The 14,236-nt window shown below is 35.5% G+C and overlaps 1 protein-coding gene across 1 annotated transcript; it reads right to left on the bottom strand.

The window, feature by feature from the left end:
- Positions 1 to 7,595: 7,595 nt before the first annotated feature.
- On the bottom strand, positions 7,596 to 10,406 carry LOC149180935 (uncharacterized). The gene is made up of 3 exons (XM_089414038.1): positions 10,224 to 10,406; positions 9,107 to 9,568; positions 7,596 to 8,970 (listed from the first exon to the last, which is right to left on the bottom strand). The coding sequence occupies exons 2-3, from the start codon at positions 9,337 to 9,339 to the stop codon at positions 7,596 to 7,598; spliced, it is 1,608 nt and encodes a 535-aa protein (XP_089270164.1). The 5' UTR covers positions 9,340 to 9,568; positions 10,224 to 10,406.
- Positions 10,407 to 14,236: the final 3,830 nt, after the last annotated feature.

Here is a 14,236-nt window from a genome sequence, read left to right as displayed (position 1 = left end):
TAAATTTCAATGATGATGATGATGCTTGGAAAGAACTGTTTTCTAGTAAACAACTTATTGATGCAGCGATCTGGTGTTTATGTCCATTACACTTAGGGTTTGGGTTTTTGATCAGATATGGCATTTGTCCGCTATATGGCGGAAGTTGCCGAAACTGTTTATCAGAGGAAGAAAACGAGCAAATTTGTACGGCCTAGGTGGTAGCTGTAGTCAGGTCGCTATGACTCATCATGTTCGTTTAACTAGTACGTCTACATCCGTTGTGACGCCAAATGGATATAATTGCTGTGGAGCGCTGGCTAAGGAAACAAGTTAACGTTTTTCTGTATTCCCGAGTACCTTCTCTGCTACCGCCGTCGGGCTTTTTATAACAATGACTTCATAGGTCCGCGACCCCGGTGCTAAGCAGCAGGCCAGATTTAGCCTATGAAATCCCTCTTGCAGCGACAAAGAGAGCGTTTCTGGTCAGTTATTCAAGAACTAATCATATCGTTGTACTTTTTTCCTTCCAATAAGGTATACAAATAAAACTCCACATTTTCTGTAGGCAGACGATCACAAGAAGTTTCTTGTTTTGCAAACCCATAACAAAGGAACCCAAATTACAAACTAAGAAACCACTAACGCCGGCTTAAAGAACCACGTCCCTTCACGGGTTGCATTTGACAAAAAACTCACAACTTGCTTGTGATCACAATTACCGGTTTTGCATTATGGAACCTATTAAAGTCAGGAGAAAAGGAAATCGCTGATGCGCACGTGAAAATGGACGATGTATCTGGCTTATTGATTAAGAAAGTTCAAAGATAACTGTGCTTAAATCCATTCAAAATGACATAAAATGAGATAACGACTAGAGTGACTCTACAAAATATAATTATTCTTCATGATTAAAAGCTTAGGGTTCATATCTTACTGTCTGCGAGCTGCAGCAGGATCAAACGTTGCGTATCTAGCCGCAAGACTTCATAATCGGATTCTAAAATTTGATCTATCGACTGACACTATTTACTTCAATCAATATATTTAATATTTTGTCTAATGCGTGTCCCATCTCTTTACTTACACTAATTAGCTCAATCAATTTGGTTTTACTATTTTCCGTACCATCTGTGTACTTAACCATTTAGTTCAAGCAAAATTTTTAATAACATATCTTTTTCTCTAGTTCATAACTAGCCATCTGAATAAAAATCTTTACTGACACCATTCAGTTCGATCAATTTTTCTTTTCTTTTAATAATTTCTTTATTGCGTGCCATCTCTCGACTAAAACCATTCAGTGAAATCGAACTATTATTCTTATAAAATGTCTTTTTCTCTCATCGCTGAAATCTTTAAATTTGTTTTAATTTTTTTCTCTACTCCGTACCATCTCATTTAGTTAAGTTTGTTTTAAGATTTAGTTCAATCAAATTGTTTAAAAGTAACATATCATTTTCTCTAATTCATAGCATATCGTTTTCTCTAATTCATAATTAACCCTCTGAATTAAAAATATATATATAAATAAAAATTCTTTACTGACACCATCCAGTTCAATCAGTTTTTTAAGATTTTCTCTATTGCGTGACATCTCTTGAAAGCCTTTCAGTTTCAATCGAATTATTATTTTTCTCTGATCCGTGATATTTTTAAATTCGATTCCAACAAAGGCGAAGATGTAGAGAATCTATGGGGAGAACCTCCTGGCAGCAATTTTCAAACACGCTGCCAATTTTTGGCAGTTCATGTTGCAGACGTGTTTAGCTTTTCGACTTCCTACCTCATCCATCGTCTCTATAAGGCAGGAAAGAAGACTCACTCTCACCAGTATGTCACAATTATGGTTGGGCATGACGAAGATATTTTAATACTGGCCCTCAGCACTATGTCACAATATATTCGCCACAGCTTTAGAAATCATATACATTTCAAGGTGGGAAATATTGAGAACTCAAGAAGATACAAGTTTACGAAGAAGTCGTTAAATCACTAACACATCTTCACCGTGACTTATATCATTGAGGAAATCAACGCCAACAGATATAAAGTTTATGTTTGGTTTTTGCAGTTACATAAGGAATTTAATATCCTACCCTCGCCTACTCATGCAAAGGCTAATGTTCGATCTTCCACACTGGGTGGTTTCAAAAATTATGACGCTTTATGAGTAGATCACGAGTGGAATACGTACAAGTGTATTAAGGTGTTATAGGGAGACATGATGCCTTATACTTTTTTGGAAATTATATATGCATAAAAAGGTGAGATAGTAATATATATACATGGTTGGTTTTACTACAACATTTTTGGAAATTAGATATATGCATAAAAAGACGAGAGAGTAATATATGTAAATGGTTGGTTTTAGTACTCTTTAAAGTGTGTATATTTATCATTTTTTTTTCAAATGCCATTTAAGAAAGAATTATAAAACTTAGACATCTTGGGATTTGAAATTTTTTTTATGATTTGAGGGTGATTCCGATGAGCATCATGTAAATTTAGTGAAAACATAATGTATGGCTTTTAATAACTTTAAAATTGAAGAAAATAATGTTAAAATTGAGGAAAATAATGTTACTGTCATTTTTGTGAGAGAGTGGAGAGAGTCTTCTTACATATCTATTTAAGAATGTTTATTTGTAGATCATGTTTCAATTTGAAGTTAATAATAGAATTTGAATAAGTTAAGGTTATACAACCTCTACTTTTTGAGAATAAGTGTTTTAGAATTTAGTTTCAAAATGTCTTCGAAAATATTTGTCTTTATCACTCATTGGCGGCAACTACTATTTAGTATGGATGTGAGATGTGGAGATCTAAACTTAGAAGTACAAGTCAAAGATAAATAGAGAAAATACCCACAGCTATGCTCTTTGAACACATCCATGCAAAGAGATCAATTTCTCATATAACATGCAATGTTTGACATTAAACACTCAATCTTCGAGTGGTCATTTAAGTTTTCATGATGATTAGCAAGGATAGATAGATGGACACCCTAAACGAGACATCTTAGGAATCCATGTCTTTGAGTTAGGCCTTCTATGAAGGATAAGTGTTTGCCCTCAAATCCATGTGTTAGAGATTGCTCATTGATTTGTTTGATTAGTTTTGATATTCACATGTTTCCATAGCACCACCTTTCAAACCCACTAGAGCTCTCCAAAACCTAGATAAACTTGAGAATTCAACAAGATATTTTCAAATCATATCTTCAGTCCACATGGGTTACACCAATAAATCCATTCTCACTAAAGCTTCATTATTTTTATATCCAATACTACATATCTATATTTTAGTGGTAGAGCCATTAGACCTCCGTTAGTGTCACATTTAAACATGTTGCCATATCCACTAGAAGCATTGTATTTGTCTAGAGTCAAATGTGAAAACCACTTTGTCTTCAAATCATGGTTGCCATACTATGGAATTAAAGGCTTCTCATGTTGTTTTAGGGACCTTCACAACTCACTCCAAGAATATATGGCATGGGAGGATTAGAGATGCTTACCACACTTGTTTTGGGAGATGTGTCACCTAGGCCATCCTTTTGCTCGACACATAGTCCAAAGTGACTCACATTAGGTTAACTACTTTCTACTTCTAGCCAAGCTCATGAAGGAAAACACTCTATGACCAACATAATAATATAATGGACAATTACATTATATAACACAAATCCCCAAATTTTATGACCATTACAAAGTTCCTATAAACCTCAAATAGTCATAAAAAATGACTCAATGCAATTTTACTCAAATACTTCAACCAAAAATTCTTGCCCTTATTCATTCAATCTATAGGTACTTTTGGTTTTTAAAATTTCTACTTCTAAACTTACGTACAAAAGTATTTATTTTTTTTAAGATGTGTATGCAACCTCGATGTCTTACAATCTTATTGGCAATTCTTGACTTTCTATAAAAACATATAACAACCTCAACACTAATAAAATATTTAAAATAATATTTTAAAGTTGTTAATATATATTTTCAGTGAATCATAAATTTTAATAAATATATATTTGAAATCTACAAATCTATATCATCTTTACAAATTTATTAAAATACCTAAAATAATAAATAACAATATATTTTTCTAAACTTATTTAATAAATAAAATATTAAATATTATTGTATAAAAATAATTTAAGATAAAATATCTCGTTATTTTAATATAATAATAAAACATTATCAGCAGTTTAATAATTAAACTTTATCCCTTTTTAGCAGTTTAATAATTAAACTTTATCCCTTTTTAATGAATTGGTTCAATAGTCTCTTCCCATCTTCAAAATGTGTTAAACTATATCTCTCATGTTAAGTGGGTTCCCAACGACATGATATGAAGTCCCTCCTCAAACATTTTTTAAAACCACGGACCTATGTGTACTACAATCAGCCATGTTTAGGGCTATAAACATGACTATTTATCAAAGTGTTGTGCAGGTTTATAATCTTTATGTCTGGAAGATAATCATAGGTCACTAAACTTTAGGTTAAACATATCCTTTGCTCCTATCAACAACTACACAGAACTTATCCTAAGTTGACATTGCATGTGTTCGGAATCCTAGAGTGGCTCAAAGCCATAAGAAAGCAACCCTATCCACGGGGAATCGAAACCCTATGCAACGGCGAAATATATATATATATATATATATATATTTTGACGTATGCAAAGAAGAAATACTTGCCTTAAATACTTGCATTTTTTAAACCCTATGCAAGTACGAATTTAAATCGTACTAGGCAAAGGACAAATGCTTGCGTTTTATTAAACTCTATTCACGAATGAATTGCTAACCTTTTAGAGGTTTAGGAGATTGGCCTTCAACCCTATCCAAGTGCACGAATTTGCTTGCGTTTTATTAAACTCTATTCACGAATGAATTGCTAACCCTTTAGAGGTTTAGGAGATTGGCCTTCAACCCTATCCAAGTACACGAATTTAAATCGTACTCGGCAAAGGAGAAATGCTTGTTTTTTATTAAACCCTATGCAAGTATGAATTGCTAAAAGAGAAATGCTTTCTTTTTATTAAACCCTATGCAAGTATGAATTGCTAACCTTTTAGATTATGAATTGTTAACCTTTTAGAGGTTTAGGAGATTGGCCTTAGATTTTAGGACGTATTTTTGGAATTTACCAAGGATGGATGACTTATACAGCTGTTTCGTTTTCTATTTTAATATAGAACCTAAATTGATTCAGTTAAAATACACCTCATATGTTATTTGACACCAATGCTCATCTTTCTCTCTACCGAGTGTTTAAGCCACTGTTTCAAGTTCCTTCCAAAGAAACCCTTCTTGCTGTTGCAAGGTCCTTCAAAGAAACCCTTCTTCATATTGTGGAGGGGTTTAGGTCATTTTCATATTATGATAATATTTTATTTCTGTGTTATGTTTCTTAGTGGGAAGAATGAATAGTTGATGATAATATTTTATATCTTGCTGTTGCAAGGTCCTTTAAGGAAATCCTTCTTCATACCGTGGATCTAGGGGTTTAGGTCACTTTGATATTATGACAGTATTTTATTTCTGTGTTATGTTTTTTTAGGTCACTTTGATATTATGACAGTATTTTATCTGTGTTATGTTTTTTAGGTCACTTTGATATTATGACAGTATTTTATCTGTGTTATGTTTTTTAGGTCACTTTGATATTATGACAGTATTTTATCTGTGTTATGTTTTTTAGTGTGAAGAATGAGTAGTCAATGATAATATTTTATTTCTATTTTGTGTTTTTTTTGCAAACCGAGTAATTACCTAATGAGAGGTTATCCTATTACACATGGTTTCAAATTCCATGAAAGACATGTATTACACATGGTTTCAAATTCCATGAAAGACATGTTTGCATTATAACTGACGCATAGGAACACTTTGCCCAAGTTTTCACTTTCGCGGTTGATAATATAGATATCTCTTGGTTTGTAATAGGAAAAATGAATTATCCTGCTCTTCTAGAAGTGAACCGAAGATCCGTATTAGGTGAGGTCAGCTGTTATGAAGATTCAACTTTGCTTCCTACTAATGATCAGACCAAAGCTTCACATGTTTGAAGGAAATTTTTAAAATTAGAAATCAACGCCCTTGAATGAATTCGGAGCTATAGCTGTGATGTGCTGTCTTCATCCCCTGGAAAAACCGTTTTGACTTCTTCCCAAATCAGGGAATGTGGAGCTGGCGCTAGTTACTATGCTGAATTATCGATCACGATACTACATATAATTTAGATAAAGGAGGCGTACAGGACTCATTTTGGTTCAGAATGGCAATCTAAAAGATGCCCAGAAGGAATTCTTCCGTGTTGAAATTGTATGGATAGGTTAAATTACTGGTCAACAAGTTTCCGGTTATCAGTTTAGCTGGAGTTGCTTTAGGCACTCGTGTATATACTTCGTAACTGGGCCATTTTGGCAGTCGCATTCATCACTGTATGCTCGTGAATATTAATATCAATTCAATTCAAATTCATACTTCTGTTAAAGTATTGTGGTCTTCTCTGCACATCAATAGCAATTCAATTCAATCCGAATTTTTTGATAAAGTATTACTAATAATTAATTCAACTGAAATTAAAGTTTTTGGTAAAATATTTGTTTCACATTCAAGCCTTTGGAAAAATATTTGTCTCAGTTGTGATTGGTATAAGCTAACCCAGCTGGTATGGAAACTCCAGATTATAAAGATGCGTGGGTTTTATATGAAGCATTAAACTCATATACCTCGATAATCAACTGTTCATTGCCTTGACTTTCACAAGAATCCGAAAACGTTCAACTTCCACCTTTGGCTTATATGAACAGATGTCCCGCATTTACTGATATAGCGAGGATATCTAGTTGCACTTGACAACTGTTTTCAACTATCTAGACAGACCTTATTATCCTTCTTTGTGTTTAATTTCAATTTTCACGATTATCCTTGTTCACGTTTGTTTCTGCTATCTCTAAAGTTGAATGTAACAACCTACACAAGGTTCTTTAGTGCCAAAGAACAAATCATTGTGATGTTTATTAATTATGGAACCAATGCTTATTTCTCTGCAATATTTACAAGATAGGCAATTGAGAAAATTGAGGCTTGGACCTTATGGGGGCATGTTACATTGGAAACCGAATTCCTTGCAATTAGGCTAAATGCCTCATTTAATAGAGAATAATGATTTTTTTTTTTCTTTGTTTTTAAGTTTTCATTTGCTGGATTTTTACACTCAGTTTATTAGGGAATTGAGCTATTTTGAGATCTAATTGGGACTACTCAAAAAGTAATGATAATGGTTTGGAAGTTTACTAATGCTTATAAGTTTTGTGTAATAGAAAACTTAACATGATATCAAAGCTTTGGCCAGGTTCTCACTTTGAAATCTACCTTAAAACCACCAAAAAAAATAATAATTTGAAATTTTACTAATATATATAGAACATATATAAATTTTAATGTAATAGTATACTTAAACTCATTAATTTGTTTTTTTGAAAAGCATCAATAAAATCCATTGATATAATCAAATAGGAAGATCCACAAATAAAATAGGAACTATAAATAACGTAAAATAGAGCATAGAGCCAAGATGACCGTGGAATGAAACATACCTTCAAATCCTAGAACCTGAACCGCAGGTTATTATACCGAGTCGTTGTCTTCTCCTCTTCATTTCTAGGGACTCCCCTTGTCCATCTCCAGTGGTAGGTTTTCCAGTTCCAATCAAATAATGTGCTCCAACTGGCTGCTTCCTCTTGCACTTAAAGGTTATTGACTTTTCGGGAGTTGCAGTTTCAGAAACTGTTTGAATTGAGGTCATGACTTCATTCAGCGTGCCATTGTCAGTGACCTGGTCGGAACTAACTTCAATGCCATCTGAGCAATCGGACTCAATCGTCTGCCCATCCATCTGGTAATTGTCTAGATATTCCATACTAGCTTTAACAGGCGGAGCAGCTGCACAAATATCAACTATTGACCGCTTCTTTCGTGCCCTTGACTTTTGTTTCTGTGTTGTCCCTTTCTCTGTCTTAGATACCTGGGCAAGGCAATTGTCCATGTGAGCATTCACAGCGGTGATGGTCGCTGAAGTGAATGTTCTACAAACTGGGCATATTTTGACTCCAGAACCCTCAGTAATACCAATCTCAAGATTGTGTTGTCGAGGGGACTCAATTTTCGCTGTGTCAGAATTCCGCTCATCGATTTTGTTTCTCTCACACTCTAAGGAAACTGACTGGTCTAGCGCCTGATCTACTGGTTCATCTGGGCCCCGCATTACCTTGGCCTTTTTCTTGCAGTTTCCTATATCATTCTGCAAATCACCTTCCTTTTCCATTAAATGAACCGTAGAACTTTTTACCTCGGTGTGTTTGTGGAAATCTTTGATAACAGAAGGTTTTTCTTGAGCGTGATTGCCATCACTCAAATCTGCTTTTACACGTTTATGTATTCTTTCCAGCTGATCAGCATTAACATCTGACATAGAAGTACGTTTTGGCGCTTCAATTTTCGACTGGCCATCTTTAATAGATGAAGCAGCAATAAAGTTCAGATCATGTTCCTCGGCCAAACAATTACCTACCATCTCATTTTTGTTCTCTATATTTTTGATAGCATATTCGCTTCTAGGAATATGGAATAAGTCCTCCTGTGTTGAGATTTGAACTGTGCGCAGTTTCCTAAGCTGTTCATCTTGAGAAATCCATGGACCAACGTCTGGATCTGTCTCTAGAGAAACCATAAGGTGTTGTTCTTCAATGTGGGTGACATTCTGGGAGTAATTTTCTGTATCGCGCCTGTCAAACGATGCCCCAAAGTGCTTATGTTCCCCACACATATCGAAGCATGACCACCATCTGTGATTAGGCCTGACAAGAGGCGGAAGCGTGGGGTTTCGCCCTTCTCTGAGACTTTCTTCGAGTAAGCTTTCAGATAATGGCCAGCATTTCCTGATGTCCACACTTCTAACTTTTGCAACATACTCACTGCATATCCAGATCATGAACGCAGCATTTAAAGGGCAAAGAAGAACAATCAATTGCTAAAATTCAAATGAAAAATTCAATACTTCAATAGGATTAACACACACAGACTAGACTGTAGGGCCATGGATAAACCTACCGTATGGAGAAACCTTCGCATAGGACACTTTTGCCATCAGTTTTCCGAGGTCTGTATTCGGAAAAACTACCTGGATTTCTGAATGTCGTTAAACATTGCTCAGCTTTGTCAATGCGAACTTCTCCGTTCACTTGAATTCCGGAGAAAGCATTCTCCCCGGAATGTGCTTGGCGATTAGGTTCAGTATCCAACGAAACTAAAGTGCCATTTGGAGGAATTTTGTGGGCAGCCATAGATAGGTTGAGAACCACTGATCCTCCCACTAATTGTATTGAGTCCCGTTTTTTGTGAAACAAAAACCCCGTTATATTGGAAGCACCTCAACCGACCTACTTGTCATGTAACAGTTGTTTTCACTTGTCCAAACACACAAATAGAAATTGACAGATGGTATCAAGGAAATCGAAATTTGATGAAGTTCACGGCAGTCCCATTACCGGGGCTTCAACTATCAGACATTTCCTGCAATGCCGTAGAAATATAATGTCAAAAACTCCAATCTCTGAAACAAAAAGAAAAAAAAAGAAAACCTAACCCTTCAAGATAACCCTACATCCCAAAATATTCAACGTCTTCTCCATGTAATAATAGTCCATGAATTTCAACCCTCAGTATGGTAGATTCATCACGTTCTAGTTATGGCGTAATTGACTCGTCAAACCCTTTATCTAGCGCGAGCAGACAGGAAACAAAACGCCGTGAAAGAAATTCATGGCCGAAAACCTGCAAGAAATTTCGAGAGATCCGTGTACAAAGAGGGTTTGACTGAGACTGCATCAATAAACAAAAATATGTAGAATAGGATGAAATAGTCCATGCCGTGTACTCAAATGTAAAAGTCCTCCTCCTTTCTATGAAGCTTCGCAACAAACGCTACTCTCGCCTATGAATTGAAAACTGGTCCGGACAAATTCAAAGGGGCTGCCTATGACAATACGAGGAACTTTCCTGAACCAGTTGCTCGATCCGTATTGTAGGTGGCCCAAAGTAACACCGCAAAACCAAAGCAGACAAAAAAACAAACCAGATCTACTTCAACAGATTCACAGTCGTTCCCTAGTCCCCACGAAAGCAAGCTAAAATGAAAAATAAAAGGAAGAGGAAGAACATCACTGACCTTGAAAGAGGTCTTCAGTTTAATGAGTAGTAATAATCTCTAATCTCCCCCCAAAACACATACATAGCGCGGCTCCTCCATCCGGGACTGCGGGCAGATGCAGAAATGAAAATGGTAAGAGAGACAGTCGGACAGGCTGTCGAGGCCGAGCGATGTTGAAAAAGGGTGTGGAAGATGGATGCGAATCCCGATGGAGGGGAAAAAGTACGCTATCTCCACACATATCAATGCCCATTCATCCACATCCCATTCTCACTTTCTCTGAGATATTTCCACTTTCATCCTGTTGACGATTAACTGATGGTATACATACATGCATACATGATTGCATTGCATCCCATGATCATGGTGGTCACTGTGACGATCATGATAATGCTGGTACGTCTGTGGGGTCTCATTTTCCCTGTGCGGTAGATGCCAGCCAGAGAGTAAATATATGTATCTATCTATCTCCGGCACGTCATGTCTTGTCTCGCCCTGGCAAATTTTCCCGCTCTCTTCTCTGACGGCAAACTCCATCTCGATATCCACGGCCCCAAAAGAATTATTTCTCAAACTCTACGAGCGTGCCCGCCCTGGTGGCGCGTCTACAAATGAAGTCTTCACGCATCATCTCAGATGCCTGAGCATTGACATTTCTGTGGGGTTTCCTTTTCCTCTCTCAAAAATCTTCTTTTTATTCAAATCATTGAAAGCACTTCGCATATTTCATGTGTTGGTATATGTTATTGCTGGTGTACTTCTTGTTTTTTTAAGTAATAAACTAAACCTGGAACACTCACATAAGGGAACAAGCTTGAATTCAATATGATAGTATAATTAAAAAATTACTAAAAATATATTTAAATTATCAATACTAAATGGCATGTTTCCTTGATTAGCTCGTGGGAATGCATAAGATATATAAATAAATAAGAAAATGGGTTACTGATATTCATTACACATTTAATACTACGTAGTTTGGGAATATATATAGTTTAATATTATATAGCTGTAGGTGTAATATTTTTATTTCAAATTAAATAATATGAATCATTTTATATAGCAGTGATTGTTTTGATTTAAGGTGTATATTATTTATTAAACAAATATAAATAAAATGTGTAATTTTAATTTAAAAGGGATGTTAATAGTTAGATAAGATAATGTAAATATGAAAGTAAATAATATCAAAGAGTAAAAAAAAAAGATATTAATGGAAAAAATAATTGGAAGAGAGAAAAGTATGGGAAAAGTAAATGAAAGATCAAGTTTATGGTCATCTCTAAGCTTTTTTGTATTTCCACTATTAAGGGGCCTTTTGGTGGAAGAGAGTATGCATAAAGAGCCAAGAGCATTTAATCAAAAGATTGTCCAATTAAAAGCTTAACAACCATTTGAAATTAGTTTTCTCATTTTAGTTTCCATTATAAATATAGTGTTCATTGTACTTTGAATGTTTTGACATTTAATATAATGTTTTGAGTGTTTTGAATGTTTTGACATTGATATTCATATTCATTACACATTTAATATTATATGGTTTGAAATATATAGTTTAATATTGATAAAAATGGCAATGTTTGTATTAATGAAAATAAAACCCACTGGTAAGCTCTACGAAAGACACTCTAAACTAGAAGAGTCTAGCTCTGTAGAATGCTCTACATTGTTTATCAACATTACACATTAAATAGAATACATAGTTTTAGGGAAGTTAGAATAGCATCCTAAGAAATAGAAATTAATTCCTATCTTGAGGCTATGTGAACCAACTCTACCTATTCTAGGATATTCTCCATTATCTTCAACACTCCCCCTTAATAGAGAATGGGTTCACATATATGCTTAACATCTCCATAAACATTTGAAATTTTACTTTTCCAAGGGGCTTAGTGAAAATGACCGCAACATTATCACATGTATTACAATATTTCAGATGAATTTCTTTAGATTGTAGTTTCTCCTTAACAAAATGGAATTGAGTATCAATATGTTTAGTGTTTTTGTGAAACACCGGATTGTTGGCCAGCTTGATTGAACTTTGATTGTCACATTTGATTGTTGTTGCGACTGTCTGTTCTTCCTGAACATCCTGGAGAAGTCTCCGCAACCAAACCGCCTCACATGTTGCTGCACACATGGCTTGATACTCTGCTTTTGCTGAGGACAAGGAGACTGTGTTCTGCTTCTTGCTGCTCCAAGTGATCACCCCGGATCCAAGACTGAATGCATAACCTGTTATAGATCTGCAATCATCTACATTTCCTGCCCAATCTGAATTTGCAAATCCTGTCAGTCTAACATCAGAAGAGTCAGCGTAAATAATTCCATAATCTACAGTACCTTGTAGATACCTCAAAACATTCTTCGCTGCATTCCGATGGCTTTCAAGTGGCTTAGACATATATTGGCTTAACATGTTGACTGCATAAGCCAAATCAGGTCTAGTGGTGGTTAGGTAGATCAGACTCCCAACTAGCTGTCTGTAAAGTGTTGCATCTGCCGCTTTTGAGCCATCCTCACACTGCAATTTGATGTTCTGCTGCATTTGTACCTGTGCCAGCTTACACTGATCCATTCTAAAATTTTCTAACATGCCTTTGACATACTTTGCTTGAGACAGAAATGTTTGACCTGAATCTCTCTAAATCTCGAGACCTAAATAGTATCTAAGTTCACCGAGATGCTTCATCTCAAACATCTGTGACATTTGCTACTTGATTTCATCAATTAGATATATAGCATCACATGTAATTATCAAATCATCTACATATAATGAAATCAGCACTACGCACACTTGTTCATCTTTCATGGTGTAAAGATCAGGGTCATTCTTACTTCTATTGTAGCCAACTTGTAGAAAAAATGAATCAATTTTCTCATACCATGACCTGGCAGCTTGTTTTAGTCCATAAAGTGCTTTCTTCAACCTACAGACTAAATGTTCTTTTCCCTTCTGGAAAAACCGTTCTGGTTGCTCTAAATAAACCTCTTCTTTCAGTTCACCATTCAAAAATGCATACTTGACATCTAGTTGGTGCATCATCCAATGTTTCTTAGTAGCTATAGCAATTAACATTTTGATGGTATTCAATTTAGCTACAGGGGCGAGGGTTTCTTCATAATCTATCCCTTCTTTTTGTGTGTACCCCTTTGCAACCAACCTAGCTTTCAGTTTTTCTATAGTTCCATCTGCATTAATTTTTGGTTTATATAACAATTCACAATCATCCAAGCACTCTGCACTTCTGGCAGAGTCGACATCTTAAACTTCCAATTTGCATAATTGGAACCATCGAGCTTGTTATGCTCGTTCATGCATGCTTCAAATATGTTGTTATTCATCTTGGCGATTTAGAAAAAAAAAATGACAGGTAAAAGATGTTAAATTTACCCCAGATCTGTGACAGAGATAGATCACTGTTGTTTGATCTTGCAACACACGCGCAGATCATCGTGGCTTTCTTCTTAGCCTCCAGAAAACCTTCTATTGTCAACTACAGCCTTGTTCTTGGCTTCCCCACTCAACTTCTCTGACAGTTACAACCTTGTTCTTGGCTCCCTCATGCAGTTTCTTTGATTTACACGATCGTCATAGCTATATGCCCAATATCAGAGATCGTCGCAGAAATACACCAATTTTCTGAGACTAGTCACAGATATATGCCCAATATCTGAGATGGTCATAGAAATACACCAATTTTCTGAGATCGTCATAGTTGTACACTGAAAAACTACTACGATTGAAAAATAAAAATTCGAGAAGTGTAATAGTGCTATCGTCGTAGCTATCCACTCAAAACTTGCGACGATTTCGGTTCAAAGAACCACCCACCAGCCAGCGTACAGGTTCCTCATCCCTGACGCTCTGATACCATGATAAAAATGGCAATGTTTGTATTAAGGAAAATAAAACCCACTGGTCAGCTCTATGAAAGAGAGTATGAACCAAGAGAGTCTGGCTCTGCAGAACGCTCTACATTGTTCATCAACATTACACATTAAATAGAATACATGGTTTTCGGGAAGTT

The sequence above is a fragment of the Pinus tabuliformis genome, chromosome 3_2 (assembly GCF_031772625.1).
Source record: "Pinus tabuliformis cultivar Carrire ecotype Pingquan chromosome 3_2, CPIR1, whole genome shotgun sequence".
Taxonomy (NCBI): Eukaryota; Viridiplantae; Streptophyta; class Pinopsida; order Pinales; family Pinaceae; genus Pinus; species Pinus tabuliformis.
This window is presented reverse-complemented; position numbering and strand designations above follow the sequence as displayed.